We start from the raw sequence: 26,902 nt of genomic DNA, 5'->3' as shown, positions 1-26,902 counted from the left end.
ATTAGAAAGAGGTAGTTCAATGTCTGGGTGGATTGCTGAGCTGGAGGGCTCTATAGACTATTAAAAAGTTGATGGTGGTTTTAGGGTTGGTGGCTAATTTGAGCGAGAGGAGTTTGTATCCTTTAGTGTCACACAAAGAAGAGGCTTTACTAGCGAACGCATTCCCACTGCTGTCCCTTGGTGCAAATAGCACTGCTTTGTCTTCTTATCTGTTGAGAAGATAATGTGCCATATTTATGTTGTATCTGTAGCCTGCGCTGCTCCTACCTGGATGGGTAATCTAAGTGAACAATTTAAAAGGGCTGTGCATATTTTGCAGTTCAAAAGGCTCTGGTACCATTCCCTTGCGAGGACGCCCATAGAGTTTGGCAGAAAGGGGACTAAGGCTTAGGAGTGCAATATAGTTGTTTGGTACTGCAATCGCCTGTGCCGTGCTATAAGCTAGGTATCCCTCCAATTTGTTGCATGTGATCCTAAGGGTTTTCAGCGATTTGGGGGAACATTTTTGTTTGTGTGCAGTTTTGCACTCTTGAACCGCTTTTTCAAGCACCTCCCAGAGTTTACTGTGTCTTTTTGTGGAGGCTGCAGTGTGGGCAATAAATACCCCCCTCATAACTGCTTTCATGGCAAGCAAGAGTATTGAGTCTGGGCTAGCCCCGTCTATGTTTTCTCAAAAGTAGTCATCTATCGCCTTGGCTGCATCATCTCTAGAGTGATGTCGTTGAGCACAGGGTCATCTAGTTTCCAGTGCTGTTTATGAAAGGTGACCAATCTCTGGTACCTTGGCTCCACCTCGGCTGATGCGTGGTCCGCGAAAATGTATGTACTGATTTGGATGTTAGATTTATATCGGTGACTATGAAGGGGGACATCCGTATAAATTAATTCTGGACAAGCTTCTGTGGATATGTGAGAAGTGGGTATAGTCTCGGTTGTGCTTGTGCCATAGCCTCAATACGTCAATTAGCTCAATGTCCATGAATGCAAGGGCATTTTTAGTTTGGTAGCCGTTAGGGCGGCAGGTTTTATCCACTTTTGGGTCTGGGACCAGTTTAAAATCCCCCATACTATTAGTTGGCCCTCAACAAGAACCACCATTTCTGACACTTCATCTAGCATGAAGTCGCTTTGCTTCTCATTGGGTTTTATATGAAAAAAGAAAGTTAAATACGTGCCCAAATAGGGATCCCTTAATACCCACTAATCTGCCTTTGTGGTCACGCCAGACCACCAACTCCTCAAAGGGGACACAATGTGCAAAGATTCCTGCACACCACCGCCCCCTTTTTGGTGTCACTAGAAGCTAGGTATTGGTGTGGGAGGTTTCTGTTGCGTTGTCAGTGTATCCACAGGGCATAGGTGTTTTTCCTGCGCACAGAGCAATCAAGCAGTTTGTGTCTGACAATCTTTGGAGTACTGTCTTTTGCTTGTTGGGGATATTGAGCTCTTGAACATTGAGGGCGAGAATCCAAATGTTTGATTGGGCATTATTCTCTGTCCTTATAGCCATCACCGCTATATAAATGATTTGAGGCCCATTTTAGGGGCTGCTTGACTCCCACTGCTACTACTGGTGATGACCGATCTTTAAAAACACCAGTAAGGCATTTTGATCTTGCTCAGGCAGCAAATGGCTACCATTGTGATAAGTAGCTACACCATGATATAGCCTTGTAAAAAGTAACAATCTACCACCAGCCTGCAACAAGAACAAGTGTCTTGGTCGGAAAATGTACCCACGGACACTGTGGGGCACATTTACAGCACCTGTCCCCAGGTAATGGTATGTGCTACAAAGGCAGCACATTTAAGAAAAAGAAAGTTGTAGTCTGCAGTGAGGCTTTGGTGAAAGGCTCTCACTGTAGGACCATATGATCAGTACACAAACAGCAAAAAGACAAGGGCTCTTACTCTGGTTCAGAAAAGGGATTTGATGGACAAAAGTAGAAAAACTACCTTATATGGTGATTCCAGTACTTATCCAGCATTGGATGTTTCATGGATTCACATGCTATGAATATTCCCCGTCGTCAAGCTGAGAATCCTCGGTTAACTTTTTACATTAGTAATTACAGAAAAATAGGTGTCTATTTTGTAGTCGACCCCCCTCCTTTTGGGTGCTTTTGCCCTACACCAATGGGAAATGGGACGTCGAGTGTGTTTGCTCCTTCCCTCAGATTCTAACCGCATGTGATGCTGCAAGGAGTCCTTGTATTGGTGGTTCTCAGGAAAATCTGCACAACTTCAACTGGTTTCGAAGATACCCCCACAAACTTTAGTCCACCTGTCTTACAGATAAATGAGGGGAAGAATGGAGGAGAAGAAAATTGTATTCAAAGCCAGTGCCACTTGTGGCTTAAAGCATGTCAGTGAGGCGGATAAGTATGCTGAATTCATTTACTGCTTACACCCCATCACTCTGATGAGGATTGTGAAATTTGTAAGGGGTTTAGCACAAAAACGCTCAAACAGGCATAATGCCTTATTTGTTGGCTGAATGAAGTCCACCAACCCCCTTCAGAAGCGGAGTCTTCTAGAAGCCTGGTGTGCCATACATGCTTGTGAAAGAAAGAGCCTAACCCCAAAAGGGCTAGATCGGAGGGACAAAACTGATCATCAAAGTGGGCACAAAACCCCAGGAGATGCTGTCATCCATAAAAAAGCCCTGATTAACGCTTTCGATGACTCTCGGGTACAATCATTGACTAAGCGTGGACACTCAACACCACACTCATCGGCGACGAAGGAGTGATCGCCCAAAGACAAACCGCGGAAGGACGGTTGATGGCAGAGATCTCGTCACAAGGGATTATAGGGCAAAGGGCCTACCTTTGCCGAGAAACCTCGCTGACGGAAACACACTGCTCGTCAACAGGCAAGACCCGGACGGACAAGCTATGCTCGTCGACCGATAAAGCCTTGGCGACAGCAGTGAAGTCCTCGTCAGCGAGTTGCCCATCAACGGATGGACACTCACTGAATGGAAGGCACTCATCGACTGGGTCGTCTAAGGGAAAATATTTGTCGACGGGGAAAGACACCCAGACTCACCCAGTCGACAACGGAAGAAAGGTGCTTGTCGGCAGACAGCCAATCTCCAGAATTACAACTAGGAACCAAAAAAGTGATAAAACACGGCAAAACACTGTCAAAACAGACGGATGAAGCCATACAGGCCCAGGACACTACACAAATGCGCCAAACGCTGCAGCCTCACGCAGGAGAACTGGGTGGGACACAGTCAATCGCAGCTCCACTCTCCCAGATGACATACTGCCAGGTCATGCCGGAAGAGATCCTACAGTATGAAGTGGACTCTGAATTGGAAGCACTCCATAGAGAATCACCAGCCTTTTCGGACTCGGAAGATTCACTGGTGATGGAGAGCAATGCGCAGCCCCAAGTTCCCCCACTGGGGTATCCACGCCTTCCTCGGGAGGATCCTAAAGATCCGGCGAGACAGATTCTTCAAGCGCAGCTGCCAAACCGCTATTGAATCTGTATCGCTATCATTGCAATTGTTGTCCACACTTCAAACTCTGTTGTCTGAGCTGGATACCAGACCCCATACAGCAGTACAGGCTCCTACAGCACAACCCAAGAAGCGCTAGAAGTCGCCCAAGGAGGGGGTGGGGGGGGATCAGAGCCCCCAGCCAGGTTGTGTCCAAACTCACAAACGTCACTCTCTCCATCGTGCAAAGCCACCATTAGCGAACAGGTCACTGTCACCACAAACCCCCCACCCCCCCCCGCACGTGGTGACATTCAACAGAAATCAAAACACAGGGAAGCACCTACGCCCACTTGTGCCGAAAAATAGAAAAGTGGACCAAGAGGAAGGGGAACTCATGCCAACACATACGCCAAGAACCACAAAATAAGGAATGTCCATTTGGGCCAATCCCCTGCACCGTCAGACGGAAGCCGGACAAAGCACCCTAAAGGCTGCACCCAAAAGGCCTGTCTGTGCGTACTACTTCGATGAGAGAGAGAGGGCATCCAAAGGGCCCGTCTGTGGGACTACTTCGAAGAGATAGAGACCTCTCCCACCAGGATCCGCGCAGCAGTGCTCAAAGAAGTGGACCCCATAACAAACATCGCATGATAGAGATTGCAGGTAATTCATTGTGCTCATATCGACTGCACCTTTAAAATGTCTGCCAGCCTCTGTAAGGTCCGATTGTTGTCCCGCCTGCAGCATCTGATTGGCCATCCTGTTTCCATTTGGGCCAATCCCCCGCACCGTCAGGCTGAAGCGGGACCAAGCACCCTATGGGCTGTATCCAAAGGGCCCGTCTGTACCTCTCTGAGCCGTGGGGCCGGCCGCACTGCTTCTAGTGGCCTCTCCCTACAAAAAGCCTCGTTAACATTATTTGCAGGTTGGGGCGTGGCTACATGGCCACGGACTAAGACGTGACTTCTATGTGCTCCTGCCGATCTGTCAGTGATCCTTGAGAAAAGATAGACTTTCAGCATGTTCAGAGATGCCGTTTTGGAACCACAGCAGTATGAATAAGTATGCATTGGTCGGAAACCCGGCAGGAATCATAGGAGGAGCGGGAACTACGAGCCGGAGAAGTTAGCGGGATCCAGCCGGTGAGGTAAACAAGATGGCACCCAGCTGAGAACAAAGAGAGAAGCCTCAGCATAGCCGCACTGAAGATTGCAGAATCGCACCGTTGTTTAGCGAGAAAGAACCCCGCTCACTGTCTGTGTGCTGGCAGGAAATGAAAACAGTAGTGGCAGCGTATCCAACCGTCATGCTTATGAAGTTCACAGGAGCACGGTGTACAGCTGAAGAGGGCTTACGAAGTATCATTTTGACTCTGGTAAACCGAAAGATCAAGAACCGAGCGCACAAAACACAAATAAGCGTTGCAGCAAAGCAGCAGAACGCAGTGGACGGGCCTCCAAGACGACCATAACGCTTGCAACTATATAAATCGGGCTGCATGGCTATGAGACGATGGCTTCGTGTTGTGTCCGACGATGAAAGTGCAACTGGACGACCCTGTGATATAGCCCTACACACGCAGGCCTATTCATTGTAGCAACCATGGATCAAGAGATACAATAATGGATGCAGGGCGATAAACAGCAGACCCGATGCAAAACTGACACGCGTAGGAGAGAAGGGCACCTTTGAGTGCCGAGGAAATAAAGCGGACGGTCACGCTACCAATGAATATATGAGCAAAAGCTTTTGTGAGCTGTGTCTACAACAGAGGCTTGCATAAAACCCCAGTCCTTACTATAATATGTGCAGCACATCCTCAGAGCTGCATACAGATTGAGAACGAAGCGGATGCCAGTAACAATAAGACCCGACCAGGGGCGTGGCTGAGAGGCCGTGGAGTAACACGGGTCTCCAGGAGGGCTCCTGCAGACCTGAGAAGATCCTGAGTGAGGCCTGGAAGCGGACACGCAGCAAACGGGCACAGCAGCCATAAGAACATTACCCCCGGTGCGCACAGGGTGCATAACAATTGAGGTTCGCTCCGCAAATGAACCTAACTGCAACACAACTTGTACGCATCCGCTACACGCGCGTCAGGAACCAGGTACATCACTGAATGCGGGTATGCACATATAAAGGCGGTGTGACATGCTGTTGGCAACACAGTGAAGCCAGAGCACACAGATGAGATCACAAGGGACACACTGTGCCTGATGCTTCCAGGCACTGGGATCTGGATGATCAGGAGCCACAACTTCCGGGAAGACATACGAAAACGGCCGCGGACACCTTAACCGCAGCGCAATACACGCCAGACAGGAGAGCTCAGCCAGTCCAGCGGTCACAGCGTCTACAGGCCCTCCATAGGTGTATGCGCCACCATGTCATGGGAAGGTGGGAGCACTCCAGCATAAGGCGGCAGCAACGGGCTGCAGAAGAGGTCCCCAGCACAGAAGAGAACGGCCTAAGCTACAGAAGGCACAGAGTCTAAAAACATAACTAGAAGGGCAGCCAATACACAGGAGCAATGGCTGCCAAGGTGCCCAAGGTCAAAGGGAAGCAATCTACTATCGAGGAATATGCCAAGACACCACAGGCGACGGAGGGAGCCGGCGGAAAAGGACAGAGCACCAGTGAAGGAGAAACGTTGGCGCCTAACAACCGGCAGATACTGGAGGCCATAGCAGAACTAAAAGCATCGATGGAAAGCAGAATAGATACAGCCATCTCAGACTTGAGGTCAGCACTCAAAGCAAAGATTGTCGCTGTGAATATAGATGTGACTTACTACGGCAAGATGTGCGGGGATTGGCCGAGGGCACAGGAACCCTGGAAATAGATGTGAGAGAATACAAGTTCATGCAGGACCAATGTGTCGGACGTTCACGTGTTGCTACAGAAGGTACGCAACCACAAAAACAGAGCTAAAGAAGCAGAAGGGCGGGCTCGCAGGAATAACGTGCTCGTTGTGGGGCTTCCAGAGGGGAGGAGAGATCTGGCCCGACGAACTATGTGGAAAACATGCTGCTGCAGGAGATTACGGGAGAAACACCAACTCAAGGGTTCGCAGTCGAAAGAGCGCATAGGGCCCTAACAAGGAAACCACCACCACCGGCAGCCCCACCACGACCTATCATCGCAAAGATCCTGAACTCTAAGAACCGGGAGAAGGTCTTGGAGCACTTCCGGAAAGGAGGAACAATAAGCAAAGTGTCGCCGACGGTCACCGCGTATCCGGACTATACACTTATGGTACAGAGGCAACGCATGATTTATGTGGCCGTAAAGAGGAGGATGCGCGAGGCAGGCTGCAGATATATGTTGCTATACCCAGCAAAGATGAAGGTACTCTTGAAAAACAAAGCACTTTTCTTGTTCTTTGAATCGCCGGAGGATGTGACGGCATGGCTGGATTTGCGGAATTGCCCGACGGGGGCGGAAGACCAGAAGGAGAGTGTGACGGAGAAATGAGCTGAAGTGGGACCGGAGCAGAACTCCAGCTCTAACCGACTTCCTGAAGTGATAAGTACAACTTGAATGTGACATTGGGACTAGATTGAAAGGCTTATATCACGACAAGCTGTTTGCGCATAGCAGGAGGTAACACCAGGAGACACGTTACCAACCCCCTAGGAGGTAGTTTGGTTAGGATACCCGGAGGCGGTATCCCCCTGCAGAGTACCGAGTACCGGCATACCGAGAAAGGGCTAGATGCGGGGTAGCCTGAGATCCAGGGTTGGAGCTGGGCAACGGTTTGGGGAAGTTGGAGGGGTGTGCAGGGGAGGGCAACAGTTGGTGGTTGGGGGGTGGGGGTGGAGCAGTGGGTGTTGAAGGGGGTGTTAAGGGAACAAGCTTGCACACATACACCACTATATATGAAACGGAGGACAAGGAGGGCGGTGGGAGGAACGGGATACGGATAAGATGGGGAGGCCTGACGATAGTCACCTGGAACGTCAGGGGACACAATAGCTATCTGAAGCGAAATAAAATAATGATGTATCTGAAAAGGCAGAAAACAGATATTGCTCTATTACAGGAAACCCACCTCACGAAAGAGAAGCTGAAGACGATAGCGAGGAAGTGGGGAGGTATTACTATAGGAGCGCCATACTCAGCATACGCCAGAGGGGTTATTATATGGATAGCTCCACATGTCCACTTTAGACAGTTACAAACGACTATAGAGCCTGATGGTAGGATGATAATGGTTAAGGGCTTCGTAGAAAACAGGGAGGTGTGTATCATCAACACGTATGCCCCTAACCAAGATACGGTGGGATACTTCAGGGCCCTGTATAGTAAGATAGGCCCTTACATGGGAGGTGAGGTTATATGGGGTGGAGACTTTAACTGTACGCTAGATCAAAAGGTGGACAGGTCAGATGTAAAGATGGTTAGGCCTGCCTCAGCAGCCAGGGCACTAGGCGCCCTGCTGAGAGACTTTGGCCTAGAGGACATATGGAGGATGCACCACCCGAAGGAAAGACCATACTCGCATTATGCAGCACCACATAATCTACACACGTGGCTGGACTATATATTTGTTACGTCCAGCTTGTCAGGAGAATTAACGCATTCGGATTACAAAGCGAGGGTCTTATCGGCTCACTAGCCATTGATTGTAGAGTGGCAGTACTCGCCACCCAGAACATGGATACCGACATGGAAACTGAGGGCGGAGGCATTGAACGATGTAGGGTTTAGGGAAGACTTGAGAAAAGAGATAGGTGAATACTTTGAACTAAATACGCGGAGTGTGGATTCAACTGGTACACTATGGGAGGCATTTAAGGTGGTGGTGTCTAAATCCAAAGGTCTACAGGAGGAGATAACGAGAGTTTCACAAGGTGGAGGTGAAATTGGAAAGAATCATGCTCAAGGGGGAACACTCCAAGGAGGAGATAGTGTGTTGGCAGATTAAAACAAGAGTGTGAAGGACTATGGGAACGGTTGGGTAACTTAAAGTATGTAGAGAGACAGCATGAGGGAGGAGACAAGCCCCAGGCAGGCTGCTAGCCTGGTTATAAAAGAGTGAGATGCCTAGGCAACCTATAAGAGAGATTAGAGACAAAAATGGGCACACATTAGATACTCGGATAAAAGTGAACGAGGGCTTTACAGAGTTCTATCAGCAGCTGTACGCAGACACGGGAGGGGAAACAGATGCAGATATACTAGACACATTGGATGAGATTGGCATTCCCAAACTAGGGACGCAAGAGAGGCAAGACCTGGAGGCTCCGATCACCCTCTAAGAACTAGAGGCGGTAATCAAGTTCTTAACCACTAGCAAAGCCCCGGGAGCAGATGGACTCCCTAGTGAATTCTTTAAAACATACAGGGCAGAGTTGCCCCCCCCCCCCCCCGATGTTGGCAATGTTTAATGAAGCATTAGAAAGGGGTACGCTACCTGACACTCTGAGAGAGTCGATCATTATCCCGCTCCTTAAACCTAACAATCCCAGTATGGAGGTTGCGACCGGTCATAGATAAACTGGTACATCCTGATCAGACGGGGTATGTACCGCACAGGAACATATCCGATAACCTCAGGAGGCCCCACCATGTCCTAGAGCAGACGGAGGAGGGCTCACAGGAGCTAGCAATAATATAATTTGGATGTGGTGAAGGCATTTGATTCTGTCAAATGGCCTTGGTTGATGGCGGCCCTGAGAAGTTACCGGATAGGACCAATATATTTGAGGTGGGCGCAATTGTTATATAGTGCACCACTCGCTCGGGTCAAAACAGGTGAGGTCATTTCGGAGCGTTGGCAACTAGGCAGGGGTACCAGACAAGGATGCCCGTGGTCACCGATGCTATTTATCCTAGCACTGGAACCCCTGCTGATATACTTGAGGCAGCAGTATGGGGAAGTGGGTTTCCACACGAAAGGCGGATCACATATGATCTCCATTTATGCGGATGACATGCTGTTGTACCTGCGATACCCAGAGGAAAACTTAGCCTACATTCCGGAGGTAATGGACAGGTATGCATCGTTTTCTGGAATAACTGTGAACCCCAAGAAGTCGTGGATGTTCCCCTTGGGCAGATATAAAGGGATAAATAAGGATAGGCTACCGTCACTCCAAAGGCAATGGGCACGGAGACCTTTAGATACCCTGGGATCGATCTATATCATACACCAGAGGCTGAGCATAGACGCAACACAGAGAAGGCGGTAGTGAATATAGAACGCAGCATGACATTTTGGGCTAAGCACCCCCTGACCATGATGGGAAGAGTAGCTCTGTTGAAAATGGTGTTGTTGCCTAGGTTATTACACTACTTCGGGAACATACACATATGATACCCAAGAGATTCTTTGTTAAGCTCCACACTCTATGTAGGGGATTTATATGGCGGCACAACACCAGGAATAGGGTAGCACTGTGGAAACTGCAAAACACATACGATAGGGGGGGGCATCAGGTTTCCGAACTTCAAAATGTATTACCTGGCCAGCCAACTGCAATACGTTGCGAGATGGCTCTCTGATGACCCGACTCCCGAATCCAGACTATTAAAGGCAGAATTTGGTCCGTTTTTTCTGAAGGAATGGGTTTGGTTGCCGAAAGCAAAAAAGGAAGGGATGCACAGGAATGTTGGGAGGGAAGATATGGCAGAGAGTTTGCCAGGCTATTGAGAACCCGACCCCGTGCTCCCCACAAGTGCCAAAGGGAGTGGATGATCAACTGTGGAAGATAATATGTAAACATTGGGAGCCGAATGGCATTGTAACGATCAAGGATGTGTGGCAAGAAGGGAAGGTAACGGAATTTGACGCGCTGGTCCAAGATATCGGGCTGCCGTGAGGGCAATACATCACGTACACTAGGCTGGCACGATTTGTCAAAAATACATGGGGGGGGTATAATGTTAGAAGAGGAGCCAGATACGGTTATTCAAACACTCTATGATGTGTCAGAAGGAGGGCACGAGATCTCCCGTATTTACGAGCTGCTTATGGCCCGGGTTGGCAGAGAAGTACTCCAGTTACGGCGGGATTGGGAGGATGAAGTCGGGGAACCTATGAGCGATGAGTTATGGGCTAGGGCCCAAAGATATCATTTAAAAGTATCTAGAAATGCGAGATTGCAGCAAATCCAGTTGTACATAATCCATAGGGCATATGACCCCACAAAGGATTGCGAGATTTAAAGATGCTGGGATATAGACATGTCCTAAATGTGGAGAAGTAAATGCGGGCATGCTACACATGTTCTGGGGGTGCCCTGAAATAATGCGATTCTGGCGAGAAGTGCCGCATCACCTGTCAGAGAAAGATATTACACGGGACATAGAATCCATATGGCCGTGATATTTGGATGGTTTACCAGGCCACGCAAGTTGAAACACGTATACAAATTTAAGGATTTGGCTTATATTATGGCTAAGCGCAGGATCGCTATGCATTGGAAAGCAAGCAGTAGGCCTAAGGTAGAGGTGTAGTGGCACGATCTTCAAAAATGGGGGGAGGCTGAGACGGTAGTGTGGAGGGAGGCGGCCATCAGAGGGGGTGATGACTCGGGGGAGACACTGACAGCTTGGAGACAACTAATAGTAACGCTATTTGAACCGGCTCAGGCCAAAGCGGATGAAAACGACTCTACGATAGGCAAAATACAACGTATTCACTCAGAATAAGCATAGAATCGATGTTATGGTGTGACCTCGAGAGGGAGGGGATTTGGGACCCGGGATATCACGGTAATCATGTTATTATTGCACTGTAATACGGTGGAGTGTTTGTTAATTGGTTGGTTGTGATGTTAAAAGAAAAAATTGTTTACAAAAAAAATCTTTTGCGGAAAGCCTTGGCTGTTTCACCTCCTGGGACACGTATTATATACTACACAATACAATCCTGTCTACACTCCAACCACCGAAAAGACTCTTCCTCACTGAAGTCTAAAAACTCACTGTGATCGTTAGACCTTTGTTCAAACTACTCATCAGTGATTTACCTTATTACCATGTCCTGTAACTTTGTCACTAACTGCTGACACGAGGACTGTTCCACGTTTACTGTTTACTGCTACTCACTAGCTCGGCTCATCGCCTATCCGGCAAATCTGTCATCCTCTTACAAACTTTGCAGCTACTATCATTGCACTTACTTGTATCGCCAGCAGGGTGTATGTGCCTCCACACTTAGAATTGCGAATATGCTACCTATTGATCGCTACACTGCCGCCACCTGACTTTAACTTCACCCACTCCTATGCCACTGCAACATCTACGTCTTACTCCTCACTCCAGTCTCATTCTTGCTCACTCTGTGATTACTAAAGGCTTTACATCACCAGATGCACCGCACATTGTATAACATGTTAGGCAGCGCTCTCTCCTAGACCACATTATAGTCCGATATCTGCACCTGCGGCAGTATACCAATTTACTATCTTCTATCCATCTGCTGCACTCTTGACTTTGTACCTGCTTTTACAATATGCTAGTCAGTGCTATAATGAAACAACATAACCATACCAAAATGCTCCATAGCACCAGTTGCTCCACATATTGTATAACAGACTAGGCACCGCTCTCTCCTAGACCGCTTGGTTATAGCTAGACATCTGCTCCCATGCTAGTATACTATTTACTATCCACTACCTGACTGTTGCATTCTATATTTTGAATCACGCCTCCTTAATATGCTAACCATGCCAGTCAATGTTCCTTATTAAGATGACTGTATGACTGCCTCACATAAAACACATACGTATGCAGCTACCTTCTCTACTAGCATACTAAATACTTGGCTAGAGTCCAAGCTAAACCACCCAACACTTGCGAGTCATGCTTATGCACAACTCCAGACCTAGGTTGAACCGGCCATCCTTAACAACTACCATCCATACCTTACTGACCATAATGTTCTTAGAAACTCCTGTCACGATGGCTAACAATGTAAAACATGGAATTTTGATCACTACCAATGATCTTGCCTCCTCACCTAGCAAGAGCAGTGTCTCCCTCTCTGTCTACTGCTCTACGCCACTATGACTCCATAGCACCCACCAACTTCTAGCCATCCTGGCCATCACAGCCTCCCAATTGCCTATGCACCTCTACAACATCAGCAAATAACACAAATTCTCTCACACCTATCCAATGGATCCAATGCTACGCTTCCCGACCTGTCCCTAATCAACCATGTGCCACAGCAACCCGGAACCTGACAATAGGTTCAAGACTCACCCAGACCCACCTACTAACGTCTAATAGAATATCCTTAATCAACACTAAGACTACAACCATTAAGAAAATAACTTCAAAGTCGCCCAGTATTACGGCCAAAAATAACACTGCCCTCTCAACTGACAGTCTCTCCTAGCAAACCTAGCATCACCAGCCCGCCCATCAAAGGAGCGCTCATCAATGCTAGATCACTGACAGCACATGCACTTGACATTGCCGACATTATTACCTCCAATCAGCTAGACTTCCTAGCCATTACAGAGACCTGGCTACATACTGCAGCAGGCCCAACACTTTCTCTAGCCATTCCAGATAATTATACGATCACTAGATTGGACAGAGAATCCTCCAAAGGTATGGGAGTCGCTGTCTTCTCAAAGACCCACCTTGGTCTAAGAGCCCTCCCTCAACATCCATTTCCTTCAGCTGAACTACTATCTATGAAGCTCCCACTCTAAAAATGAATCTTGTATACAGACCAACGGGACCAATATCCACCTTCGAGGAAGATATGCTACAACTCCTCACCACTAGTGCTTAACCAGGCTCACAAATCATGCTACTTGGCGATTTTAACCTAGGCTTTTTTGACATAAACGATGACTCTGCTACCACCTTGGCAAACTCAATCACAGAACTAGGATTCTCCCATCGCATTACTAAGCCCACGCATAACAAAGGAAGAATCCTTGACTGGATTGCTGACCTAAACTGTGAAACGAACATTCTCTCTAACATACCATGTGCATGGACCGATCACCACTTCATCTCGTTCACCATACAGTCGTGCACTCAACTAAACCCTCCTAGTGCCCTGGCACCACCGGCTCTAACTAGAAACAACAAGAATATTACCACAGAAAACCTACTGCCTCTCATACAACCGATCATCAATTACCCTACTAATAATACTGACCCATCACCTTTTGTATATCTTTACAACCTAATACTCCACCAGCCATCAATATTACAGCTCCATTAAAACTATGTAAAGCTAAACCTCAAGCTCAGCTTAAAATTCGACGTAACAACAAAAGAAATGCCGAAATGGCTTGGAAAAACCTCTCGTCTGCTTCGAACAAAGACTTTTTCTCAAAAGCCGCCAAATATTACAAGTTGGCCATCCTACAAGTAAAAAGTGAAACTTTCAATAACAAAATTTCCCATGTAAATTCTGGTTCCAAATAGTTATTCGCTATCCTCGGAGAGCTCGAATCGCCCACACCGCCTACTGAAACCTGCTCCAAAGACAAAACTTGGTGGACCAAGATACAACAGCCCTACTAGACAACATATCAACGCTTCAAACTAAAATTAAAAAGAAAAAAAACTTAGCATCAGCTCCGACCTAGGCTCACATGAGTCCCAGCCCCCAATTGGGAAACCATGCAGCCCATTCAAATTCACCCCTCTTTCCACTATGGAAGTTGAAAACGTAATATCTAGCCTGAAACGTTCGAGATGCCAGGGCGATATTTGCCCTGCAACCACCATTAAAGCAGCGAAAGAACTCGCACCCTCCATCACCTCATTTATAAACTCCTCTTTTGAAACCAGCACAGTAACTACTAACTTGAAGGATGCCTGGGTCCTCCCACTGCAAAAAAAAAAAAAAAATACCTTTACCCAGACATTCCTATGAACTACAGGCCCATCACCACAGTGCCATTCCTGCTGAAAATTGTCGACAGGGCGGCCTATTTTCAAATACAGGCTCACCTTGAAACTAACAATCTTCTGCGCCTGCCCGTGCGCAGTATAAATAAACGGGGCGTTCCCGGCGGCCTCAGAGCCGCCGGGGAGCCCGCACGAACCGCAAAAAAAAAAAAATCTTCTGCGCCTGCAGCAATCGGGATTCAGACTTGGACACAGCACTGAAACTGCGTTAATAGACCTGAAAACGCAAATTGACGACCAAAAAGACAAAGGCAACATAACTCTCGTTCTGATGTGAGACCCATAAGCCGCCTTCGACCTCGTCAGTCACGAAGTCTTGTGTAATCACCTCACTTCAGCCGCTCACTTCTCGGAAAAAGCCACAGACTGGATAAAATCCTTTCTTGACAAAAGAACGATGAGAGTATTCTCACCTACCGCCTCGGCTGACCCAGCACTGGTGACGTGCAGATTACCTCAAGGGTCCTGCGTGTCACCAACGCTGTATAATGTTTTTACCAAGCCTTAGTTTCATGTTCTTGACTTCTTGGGTGTCACCCACACTAACTATGTCCTCATTCCCATCTCTGGTAACTACAACCTTGAAACCAAACTATTGAACACAATCTACCTCATCATTCAGGCATGGATGGCCACATATGGCCTCTGCCTTAATGATGAGAAGACCGAATTACTACTTATGGGCTCCCAAGCCAAACTAAATAAACTTGACATCACATACAACTAATTTACCATAGATGGCATTACCATCCTAGTCTCCAAGAATGTCAAAACACTTGGTTTCTACCTTGATTTATCCTTAACCCTGACTAAACAAGTTAATGCCACAGCCTCTGCCACAGCTTATTTGTGTAAATTGATAAACGCCTGCAGACCTTTCCTTTCAACAGCCAGCTGCTCCACCTTAGCGGGGGCGCTTGTTTTATCCAAACTGGATTATTGCAATGCCCTCTACCTAGGAACTAACAGACGAAACTTAAACAAACTACAAGTCTTGCAAAACAATGCATTTAGATCCGCCTTCAACATAACGAGATCTCACCACATATTTGAAACTAGTCGATACCTCCGATGGCTATCCGTGCAGAACAGAATCACGCTCAAAGCTCTAATCCTCACCCATAAGTGCCTGTCCAACTCCGCACCGAAATACCTGACTTGTAAATTCTCAAAATGCCAATCTGACCGACCCACTACATTGTCTCGGCGTGCCTATGTTTAAACTTCAGAAATCTGGAGGCAGTATCTTCCCCGTCCTAGCGTCAACACTTTGGAACTCCCTACCTATAGCCCTAAGAGTAGAACCATCTTTCTCCCAATTCAAAACAAATGTAAAAAATTGCCTGTCCACTCGGGAGACTAGATAATTGCCGGCTACCTCTTGCTTCTCTTATTTAACTGTTATCCTTCTACCTATTTTACTGTACCGACAATGTATTTATGTATATTTTTCTATGCCTGTAAATAACCCCATAATACTATCTCTTTATTTACTGCAACCTGCTTTTATAACCTTGTACAAATGTAACTGAAGTAATGCGCCCAGATACCTGAGGGTTAGGTGCGCAATAGAAATAAAAAACACAATACAACCACTACTTGAGTCACCACCCCCGAATGACCGGTGGGACACAGATGACGATCAAATGATGACCCGGTGAAGTAGCCCCAAAAACCGTCCCTGCTGGATGAGATCAGAGTGTTCCACACACTAATAATGAAGGCGTGCCAAGAATTTGGCGTAATACCTAGTAAAGGCAAAAATCAGTGGTATCCATCCCCATCATCGACCATGTATGGGTGGAGGGGTTACTCAAAGTGATTCCCCCGTTAATGGAACTGGCGTTAAAAGGCAGGCTCCAAAAGACATTAAATGCGCCAGATACCACCCCTAAGTGCCTTACATCACAACCGTCACCGGAGTCCGTAGTATCCGCAGCAGCGACCAAGAAGGTCCATGCTCAGACATATAAGTGTACAACACCCCTAGAGCCGGAAGGCCGCAGGATAGATGCCCTAGGAAGAAAGATACTTTTCATAGGAGTCACCAGAGTTAAAGCGGCGAATGTGCTGGCAATAACATTGAGGTATGACTGGGAAATGTGGCACCGATTGGCACCACTACTACAATACTTACCAGAGGAAAAGCACACAGAAGCAGTTGCCATCCTAAAGGAAGGAGAGGAAGGTGCAAACCACAACATAAATATTGCTGTCGATTTTTGCAAAGACAGGCTTCAAACAGATCAATAATGGAGTGGTGTTACGTCGACAGGGATAGCTACGCTGCACAGACTTTAGGCCAGATGTGCAACAATAGGTCCTGGACATGCCTTTTGAAGGCAAATCTCTCCGGCCCTAAAATCGACCAAGCGATTAAGGCAATAAAAGCTAACCTGGACAGTCGAGTCACTTACCACGCTGCAAACCAAACACAACTTTCGCACCTTTCGAAGTGCAGCAGGAAGATCTACCTACTCCACAAACATAGAGGCTCAAAAGCATACAGGCGCTCTACACAGTACTCCCTTGGATACAAGAAACACTCCCAAGGGTATCAGTGGCAAAGGGACTACAAGCAGTAGCAGTGAAGAGGATCTACCGGCTCACAAAGGCACAGGACAAAAGCGCAGGCCTGACTGTGCAACCAGGCCGAGGCCAGTGGGGGGGTAAGACTATCGCATCACTTGCACCACTGGGGCAATATAACAACCGACAAGTGGGTTTTACAGGTGATACAATCTGGCAACCTAATAGAATTCAACAAACAACTGCCAAATATTCCCCCTATCAACAGTTCGGTCCCATACCTAAAGCTGTTAAAACAAGAGGTAAAGCAAATGTTGGCAAAAAACTCCATTCGAAAAGTACCAAACAGTCAACGGAGAAAGGGGGTTTATTCCTGGCACTTTCTAGTGAAAAAAACAGACGTAAGCTGACACCCGATACTAGATCTGTGCAAACTAAAATAAATTCATCAAAAAGCAACGGTTAAAAATGGTGGCGCTCCAACAAATCAGAAGAGCGGTGCATTCAAACGACTTCCTAGTGTCATTAGATCTAAACAATGCATACTTCCACGTACTAATTCATCAAAAGCACTTGCGGTTCGCAATAGGAAAACAGCACTATCAGTTCAGGGTGCTCCCCATTTTGGGTTAAAATCCGCCCGCAAACATTAACCAAATGCCTTGCGCCGGTCGCAGCAACCCTCTGGAAAAAATGAGGACAGCACATATACCCATAACTCCACGACTGGTTAGTGCGAGCAAAGGCACACACGTCCATCTCAAAAACTATTCACTTGTTGCAGCTTCTCGGGTTTGAGATAAACTTGGAGAAATCTTTGCTGGAACCATCCAAACACCTGGTCTTTCTGGGAGCCCAATTTGCAACATCCGAGGCTCTAGTGTGTCCCTCTCAGGACAGACTATGCATTCTCCAGTCATTGATCCCTCGATTCAAACCAGGGGTACAATTCTCCATAAGGCAGTGCATGAGATTACTGGGGACAATGTCCTCCTACATTCCTCTCATACCCAACTGCAGGCTCAACATGCACCCACTACCAAGAGTTCCTGGTGACCAACTGGGCCCAAAGAACAGGATCTTGGAAGGACAGAATGCGGATCATGCAAAAGCTCACGCACCAACTGCAGGGCGGGACAGCACGAGAAAACATCACCCAGGGGGGGGGGGCATTCCAGGACCCCACTCAGGACAAAAAACCTCATAACCAATGCCTCACTCTCAGGATGGGGAGCGCATGTGGGATCCCTACACATCAAGGGCAAATGGACAAAGGATGAGACCAGTCTCTGCATAAACGTTTTGGAGCACAGGGCGATGGGTTACGCCTTAAAGTTGTTCCCGTCAGTACTCAAAAACTCCATGATTACGAGTGCTCACTGACAATACAACAACCATGTATTATATCAAGAAGTGGGGAGGAACAAGGTTGGCAACGCTGTCCCAGGAGGCACAACGAATTTGGCACTGGGCCATATCCACCAGAATAACATTGCAAGCCTTTCACCTATCTGGAGTGAACAACAAGATTGCAGACAGCCTCAGCAGGGCGATGAACCAAATCCCACAAGTGGGAACTGTGCAACAGCGAGTTGAATGTTCTGTTCGCCAAGCAGGGACAACCAAACATTGATTTATTTGCAAAGAAGGAAAACGCTAAATGTGTCCAATTCGCCAGCAGGATAACCAGAAGGGATCAATGGGGAACGCGTTCTCGTTACATTGGAAAGGCCTATTCGCATATGCCTTCCCTCTGTTCCCACTCATCAGAAAAGTGGTCCAGATGATGCAAACGTACCCGTGCAAAGTCCTTCTTATAGCACCCAATTGGTTGAGGCAGACGTTGTACTCAGACCTATTGCAGTTGTTGAAGAGGCAACCGGATCCAGTTACACGACCACGCAGCAATCCTCTCACAAAACGACAACAAGGTGCTACACCACGACCCGAAGACACTCAGGTTGACTGGGTGGCACCTGACTTCAAAGAATTCAGCCATTTCAATATCCTATGCAAATGCGCAGGCATTCTAAAGGCAGCACGAGCCCAGCCACAAATCGCTCCTACCAAAGTAAATGGAAAAGGTTCTGTTCCTGATGTGCACAACAACTGAATAATCAACCCCTGTGAGCAAGTCCAGAAGCTATCTTTCCGGACCTTCTAGCTTTGACACGAGGGGGACTCTCACACTTCCATTAAAGTTCATCTGGCGGCCATTTCAATCTACACCAGAGAAAGGAGAAAAACACCTCTTTTCAGTGACCAACTATTCAAACATTTTTTGAGGTGTCTCTTTAGATCTTTCCCACCAACAAAAAAGTTTGCACCACAATAGAGTCTCAGTGTGATACTGGCTGGGCTCATGAAAGCACAGTTCGAGCCACTGACAACGGCTCTTCTAAAGTCTCTTTCTTGGAAGGTCGCATTTCTGGTAGCCATTACATCGGCAGGAAGGGTTTCGGAGCTGCAAGCCCTCATGATATCCAAACCATACCTGCGATTTTATAAAGATGGTTGTCCTCACAACCAATCTGCACTTTATGCCAAAGATATCTTCAGTCTTTCATAATTTTTCTTCAATTACACTCCCACTGTTCTTCCAAGAACCCAAAACAGCAGTCGAAATTGCTTTGCACTCTTTGGAAACTGAGAACACTCAAATATTACATCCACAGAACTAGATAGTCAAGAGCCCCCACACAACTGTTCCTCACATATGGAACCTCCAAACATGGGAAAAGCAATCTCTAAACAGTGGATTGCGAGGTGGATATCACCCACCATCTCCTTCTGCCATGCAAAAGCAAGCAAACAAACCACTTATTGGTCCTGCTCGCGCCCACCCCACGAGAGCTTCGGCAGCTTCAGCTGTAATGTGGTCTGGGGTGCCCCTGAAAGGCATTTGGCAGGCAGCTACCTGGGCGGTCCTGCACACATTCACAAGGCATTACTGCCTCCAGGAGCAACATACTGCTGACGCAAAGACCGGGAGAGCAGTCCTGCAGCACCTCTTTCAACGAGGTATGCCTTTTTCTGTTACCTACCGCCATTCTATGTGAATCTATGAATGAATCAATTCTGAAGAAGGGGTACTTTTCTTACCTGTAACTCCATTCCTCCAGCATTGGTATCTTTCATAGATTCACATTTGCCCTCCAGCCATCCCCTGCAGAAAAAAGGCTCTTCCTATATGGTCATATCCACCATAGACACGGTAGAATATGAAGGGAGGCTGCGGGGGAGGAGATACATACTCAATGTCCCATTGGTGGAGACCAAAAGCACCCAAAAGGAGGGTGATCGGCCACAAAATGGGATGTTTATTTTTCTTTAATTACTCACGTACAAAGTTAACTGAGGATTCCCAGCTTGACGACGGGGAATGTTCATAGCATGTGCATCTATGAAATATACCAATGCTGGAGAAATGGAGTTAGAAATGGAGTTACCGGTAAGATACTTACCTCTTATTCCTGCTCTCACTGCTTCACAAAACCCACCTTGCGCCCCACAAGCATACACCATAATGCAATCTGATATGGCATAGGGGAAAGAACAAGTGGAACAAAGGGTGATAGTTGGAAGCACTATAGACGTCAGGTTGGGGATGTAGCCCACATCTTTAAGAAATGTTTCTGGGCCTGCATGGTGGTGCAGGCATATTCAAACCACGTTGTCTGGGATGGAGACCAGACTCAATCTGAACGTTTTTTTACGTGACCATTGCTCATAAGCGCTGGAGTTGGTAGTATTAAGCAAAGAGTTCAAAGTGTAGATTTTTCTTTCACCCATGTTCTTTCTTTATCTAATTGTATTGTGTTCTACCTATTCAATATCCTTCATTGATGTCTATCTCTATCTCATAATCTTTTTTTTGCTCAGTTTAAGAACCCAATCAGAGATATGTACATAGCTGGCATAGGTGACTATTATATCTACTGTCTTCTTTAAAGGGGTTGATATTTTTCTTTTTCTTTCAGCCACTCTACTAAGACTGTGATGGACTTTGTGAATAATAGTGAAAATGTAATCTTTGTGCACAATACCGTTCACCTCATTTCTCAAGTTATGGATAACATGGTCATGGCCTGTGGTGGAATCTTACCTCTTCTGTCTGCAGCTACATCTGCTACAGTAAGGACTTTTTGTGAATTTCAATTACTCTACCTCTACAAGATGCCTTGATGTATAACAAGTGAAAACAGATTTTGTGTCTAAATCACAACACAAATAAGTAACATTTTATGAACAATAAACTATAGGACTAAAACTCCAAAATATTAGATGAGGGCAAATGGAGACAAATGCCTTTTGGGAACAATATTGTTTTGTGAGGAGTGTTGACAGTCTGTGAGATGTATTTTTATTTACAAAATAGTATAACATGTTGTGATGCGCAAGTCTTTTTTTGTTCAGCTTCTAGGATTGTATAAATAAAAACGTAATTTGAAGCCACTAAATTTTGTGATTATGGTGCTATGAAAACAAGGCTGTAAATCTTGCCTGTGCAATACCCAGAAAGGAAAGGGGGAATGGGAAAAAAGAGCAAAAGCAGAGAAAAAAAGCAACCAAGCACTTTGCACCACTACAGAAATAACCGGTTTCCCATTTCCCCAAGCAATCCAACCCACACAGTGTCATTTATGTGAGACCTCTTTAATGTTTCAAGCATCTTGAATCATCTCTGAGTAGTAATCTCTAACTAAATGCTGTTCACTGTGTATCTCGCTGTGTAAATTAGATCATTTTGCTCCCTGGGCACGTATTTAGGAAGGATTGCCACATGTTGAGAAACAACATTTAAGTCCCATTTAGGACCGCTCCAATTGTCGCACATTCTAGGATAGGATTTCCCACACTGCTTGCTTACTTACAGCCAGACCAAGCGTGTGATGGGGAGGGACTGTGGGCTTCATCTGGCCTCAGACACCTGTTCTGTAGCTAAAACATTTCAGTGATCATGAAACTTCCACATCCATCGGATGGAAAATCCCCCTGCTGTTGCCCTCAGCAGTATTCCCTTACGATTCCTTGGCTGCAGCCACATACACAACTCCAAGTCATCAAGGTCTCCTCTACCCAGAATCCTTCAAGGTTGGGATATTACCACTGTATGTGCATGAACCACCCCCCTTCCCCCACAACCTCTCCAGCTGAGCTATGACTGCCTGGGATCAAAACAGTGCATCGTAGCCAACAGTAATATGCCACCTATACTGCATCTTACAGGCTTGCTCCCTGTTTTGTGCATTTGCAGAAGTAATTGCCATTTAATGGATGATTTTCTTTCAAGCTTCTTTGTCCAGGACCTACCCTAGATGCTGATTTCATGTTGACTGAAACAAAGGTGACCCCTTTGCACCATTGACCTTTAAGATTTGGTATCTAGTTGAAATCAAGTCCCTACTCTCTTCGCCTCTAGCTCCAGTGCGAAGAGAAACCTCACAATGGCTATACTTTGTTGAAAGCATTCCCCATGATGGAAAGATGTAACACCAAATACTCTCGGATGGTGCCTCTTATGTTTCTTTGTACCCCAAAATCCCTTTTACACCGGTCAAGACGTTCTCTCCCCCCCCATTCGTCAGACGTGTGAAAGATAAATGGGTAACCTTTCTAATGAATTCCTTTCTACCACAGATTCCTCCTCTTACAATTAGCTCCAGGTGTCATTCTGGTTTTGTGAACTGTGAGGGTGTCGGAGTAAGGCTCGGACACAAGGATGGTATGTTGATTGGCAAATACTTTTATGAATATCAAAAATGGGGGGCAGGGGAGTTGGAGGAAATTTTAACTAACCCTACCTCTAAGAGGGGTTTCCCTGCCTCAACAAAACTAGCTAATGAAACTGTCTGTGTCAGAATGTCCCAATCCTAATATATCCCTCACAAGCTAAACTTAACATAAGGTGAAATGGGAAATGTCTTTGGCTGTCAACCTGCAGCCCAGCTTTGTAGTTCCAAGTGAAATTTACCAAAATGTCTAGAAAAGCAAACAAAGGTTCCACAAGACGCAAGGGGTCAAATCCTTCCCCCAGAGTCTATCCAAGCTGTATCCAAATTGTCGCTGTATCTTTTTGTCAAGATAGGTGCTTATCTTTACTTGGCAGACCTGACTCCGAGGGTCTGCAACAAGGAAGAATAGCCTGGACACTTTTTCCAAGCCGTATTAAGGGTCTGCAACCCTTTGTGAACATACCTGGCTCCCAGGGACTGCGACAAGGAAGAATAAGCGCTTGTCTTCCTCTGAATTGCTATGGGTCACAGGCCCTGTTCTCAGTACCCCTCTTAGTCCACTCTACTGCCAAATAGGGTAATCAACGTTCTCCTTTGCACAGTTCTCTCTATTCGCTTCTACCCAAAGCCTTGATTTACTCTCCTGCAAAAGACTCTTGAGTGTCACTTGTACACGCAAGCTTCGTCTTTATTACGGTTCAGGGTGCATTTCCTCAGTGTATGTCCCAGACTCCCTTCACTTGGTTAGTCGCACAGTTCTTTTTGTCTGATTTCTCTTCAAATACTTGCATTACTCCCCTGCCAAGGTCTCTGAGTACCACTTGTATATGAAAAGTTTGTATTACTCTTTATTACTGTTCGGGATATGCTTTCCCAATATGGGTTCCAGACCCCCTTCACTTGGTTACTCTGTCCCGGTGAAGCTTCCTTCTGTGCTTTGCTTTGGGCCTCATGCACCCTCTGGGTCTCTCCAACGCTGGGATCAGCCACCCTAGTACCTGCAGGGTCTTGGCGACCACCCTGTTTGTGCGTCTCCCAGAATCTCAGGTGGCTTCTCTGGGAGCCTTCCCTTGTCTCCCGCGCGTCTCCTCTGCAGTTCTGCAGCGGTTTCTCTGCACTCCAGCGCCCTCGGTTACCGGTTGCTATCTTTCCTCTTCTCCGGTCTGCCTTCTCCTTCACAGGCCTCCTTTGAGTGCGCCTCTCTCCCGACCACCGTCTGCTTCTCTGTTCGGCTGGTCTGTGTGTAGCTTGCCAGGCTCTTGACCCATGCCGAGCCGAAAAAGAAGACGCCATTGTTCTCTTCCCTCTCTCCTGCCCGACGCCACATTAAGGTATCCTGTCTTATGTAGTCAGTGCGGCATGAAGTACAGCGTGGCTTGGGCTTATGGTTAGGGTATCCCTGCTTTTGCTTATTGTAGAGTAGATATTGCCTGACCTGTGTTTGGTTATGTTGTCAGGACAGGCTATTGTTTGATGCAATCTCTGCATGTTGACTTTCCCCTTAGGTCCCCGGCATCCAGGTTGCCTGCGTGCATCATCTGTGTTAACAAGCTGTTTAGCTCGTAGTGCCCCCTTTTCTTAAAATGTCTACTAACAGAGCTCTGGCTCTAAACACAATGCAACTGGCACACCCAGAATATTGCTCTTCCCCCCATATCATATGATTCCTAGCACAAGTCATGTCTTTGAAGTTCTGAGAGGGAGTGTGCGCAGAAGGCAGCGCCTTCACGATTAAAGACATGCTATTATTGAGGATAAGGGATCTCTTATGGGTGATACCACGACTAGCTTGGAGTCGTTTAAGACAGAAGCTGGCTCTTAGAAGGTTCCTGAGCATCCGCTGGAGGTGGCACTTATGAGAGTATGAGAGGGCTGATGTGCAGTTTAGGTAATCCATCTCGACACTTGGTAGCTGTGGATAAAGCAATGAAGTCTCATACGAAGTCTATGGAGAATGTGGTCATGGAGCTGCTCACACACTCTCATATGGGAAACTAAGGGATATGATAGCCAAATGGTCTCCAATACCTGGCAATTTATTTAAGAGAACATTATTTTCGATATCACCCAATGTAAGAACAGTATGGATATTTGACTATTTGTGGAATCTTTTGACAATATTACATCACAGGCTACTCAAGATGGTTGGATGTGGGGGGGGGGCTGTTGTGCGCAACGAAGATGGCCGCCTAGAGTCAGAGCTCCGTCCTGGCGAACATCCTAATTGAAAAATCCTGCTCTGGGGCACCCCGCGGACCTGTAAAAATAAGCATAGAGTATGCCGGAAGACCCTTGCTACCGGCTGAAGAAATCCGGTGGAGAAAGGGTGGCGTGGTGAGGAGATACGGCTGATTGTATTTCGAGCGGCAGAGGGAGACGGTGTGAGCCGCATCCCAGAACCGCACGTATTCAGGAAACAACCGCTGACGCTCTGGCCAGCAGACCATAGAGTGCCAGCGGCCTAGCGTAAGAAGACTTTCGGCTCAGTGTGTGACTTCCCACTAGTGAGGAGATACCCGACCAGCCACTCAACGAAGCGACCCTGCGTAGGAAGGGGGAAACGAAGAAACTCTAAGCAAAGGTGAGGAGCCGAGCGGCGGGAAAGGGCGCTCCTGGCAGAATAATCCATACGAAACCCCAGCAACCCGGATTACACCCGGCACGCAGGCAAACTGAGGGGGGGGGCACGGAACCGTGTCCTCCTCCAGCGATCCGCAGAACCCCCAGCGGAGGGAGCGGAACAGTAGCAGCGTGATAGGGGCGCCAGGCATACAAGTAACAGCGGTACAGCAAACCACCTCTGTGGGACTCATACGGGCGATCCTCCCGCGTCCCTCCCCCCGCCACTCACTGCGGACGGAACAACTCCAGGCTTGTTTCACAGGCTGGAACGCTCCCGCCGTGCGACATGAACGCTTGCACTGGGAAGTGGCAGGCGGGCTGCGCAAGCTGCAGTAACAACGGGTACGAAGAATAAAACTCCTCAAAATACGTGGGAGAACACAACCCACTCACGAACTAACGCAAGGAAGACCCTACTTCCCCCCCCGCCATCCCCCCCCCTCATAGGCAGAAACGTGAGGTGGAAGAGGGAGATCACCCGAAAATATAAAGATTCTGCTTCTGGGGGCAAGGACAAACAATATATACGGCACAAGTAAAATGTAACCCGTTTCAAATACAGCTTGATGAACACTAGAATTGCAGCTGTCTTGCATCGCAAACATCAAGAGGTCACGGCCCTCACCTAGAAAAATACACATCGCTTTTGGGGAACAACCAATCGGCAGACACATTGAATGTGCGGTTAAGACATAAGGATAGTGCAAAATGCTGGAGAAAAAGGCCAAAGGAGCGCGAACCAGGAAGAAAGGGCCAATGGATTCTTTCACTAACAGCCAAACGACTGAACCCGGGCCAGAAGCTCTGGCTACCTCAAAATCCCGAAATGAAACTGAAAACGAAGACAGAGTCGACAGGCTAACCACGATCCTCCAAAATGGATTCCTTGCGATAAACGTGAAACTAGATGATATTTCAACGATCGGATCCTTAAAGGCAAGGGTGGACAAGGAAAGTTCCAGAATTACAGAAACAGAAGGCAGAATTAGTACTAATGAAGACACTATTGCTAACCATGATCGAGACATATACAATTGAAAAATGACTTTCTTAAAATACAAACCAAGTGTGAAGATTTAGAATCTCGTTCCAGGAGGAACAACATGAGGATTGTTGGTGTGTCAGAAAAATTCGGTAAAGGGGATATGGGACAACAAGTCTAAGCCCTCCTGCGGACCCTCTTTGGGCCCGAAACGTTCTCAGAACACTTTCTAGTTGAGAGAGCGCACCGCACACATGCTCCACCGCCGAAACCCGGGGCACCACCCCGCACGATAGTGGCGTGCCTCCTCAATTACAGGGACAGAGACGTGATTCTTAGGAAAGCCCGGGAGCAAGGCACACTGAATTACGAAGAAAATCGTATCCACATATACCCAGACTTTTCGGCAGGAGTTCAGGCCAACCGGTGATCCTACGAACCAGTGAAAAGGCTGCTGAGGGCACGACAGGTCCAATATGCACTAATATGTCCTGCTAAAATGCAAATCCAACACGGGGGAAGGGCGCATTTCTTCGAGAACCCTGATGCTGCAACGGCATATATAGAAGTCCATATACCTCTTCCCCCGGCAGGCCGTGGCCCAGATCAAAATGCAGGCTTCGCCCTGAGGCGAATTGACACTGCCCAAGTACTTGAGGAATCGAAGCGAACATTACCTGTGAAGATGTA

General features: G+C 47.2%; 1 protein-coding gene across 3 annotated transcripts in view; it reads left to right on the top strand.

The window, feature by feature from the left end:
- Nucleotides 1-26,902, top strand: part of LRBA (LPS responsive beige-like anchor protein) — a 3,444,508-nt gene that overhangs the window by 1,079,801 nt on the left and 2,337,805 nt on the right. For all 3 annotated transcript variants that reach the window (XM_069631262.1, XM_069631261.1, XM_069631263.1), the window contains exon 25: nucleotides 20,854-21,007. In XM_069631262.1, the coding sequence (XP_069487363.1) occupies nucleotides 20,854-21,007 (154 nt within the window). The remainder of the gene's footprint in view (nucleotides 1-20,853; nucleotides 21,008-26,902) is intronic.

This window comes from Ambystoma mexicanum, chromosome 6q, assembly GCF_040938575.1.
Source record: "Ambystoma mexicanum isolate Mex_15411 chromosome 6q, UKY_AmexF1_1, whole genome shotgun sequence".
Lineage (NCBI taxonomy): Eukaryota > Metazoa > Chordata > Amphibia > Caudata > Ambystomatidae > Ambystoma > Ambystoma mexicanum.
The sequence above is the reverse complement of the archived record's forward strand: the minus strand, read 5'-3'. Positions and strand labels throughout refer to the sequence as shown.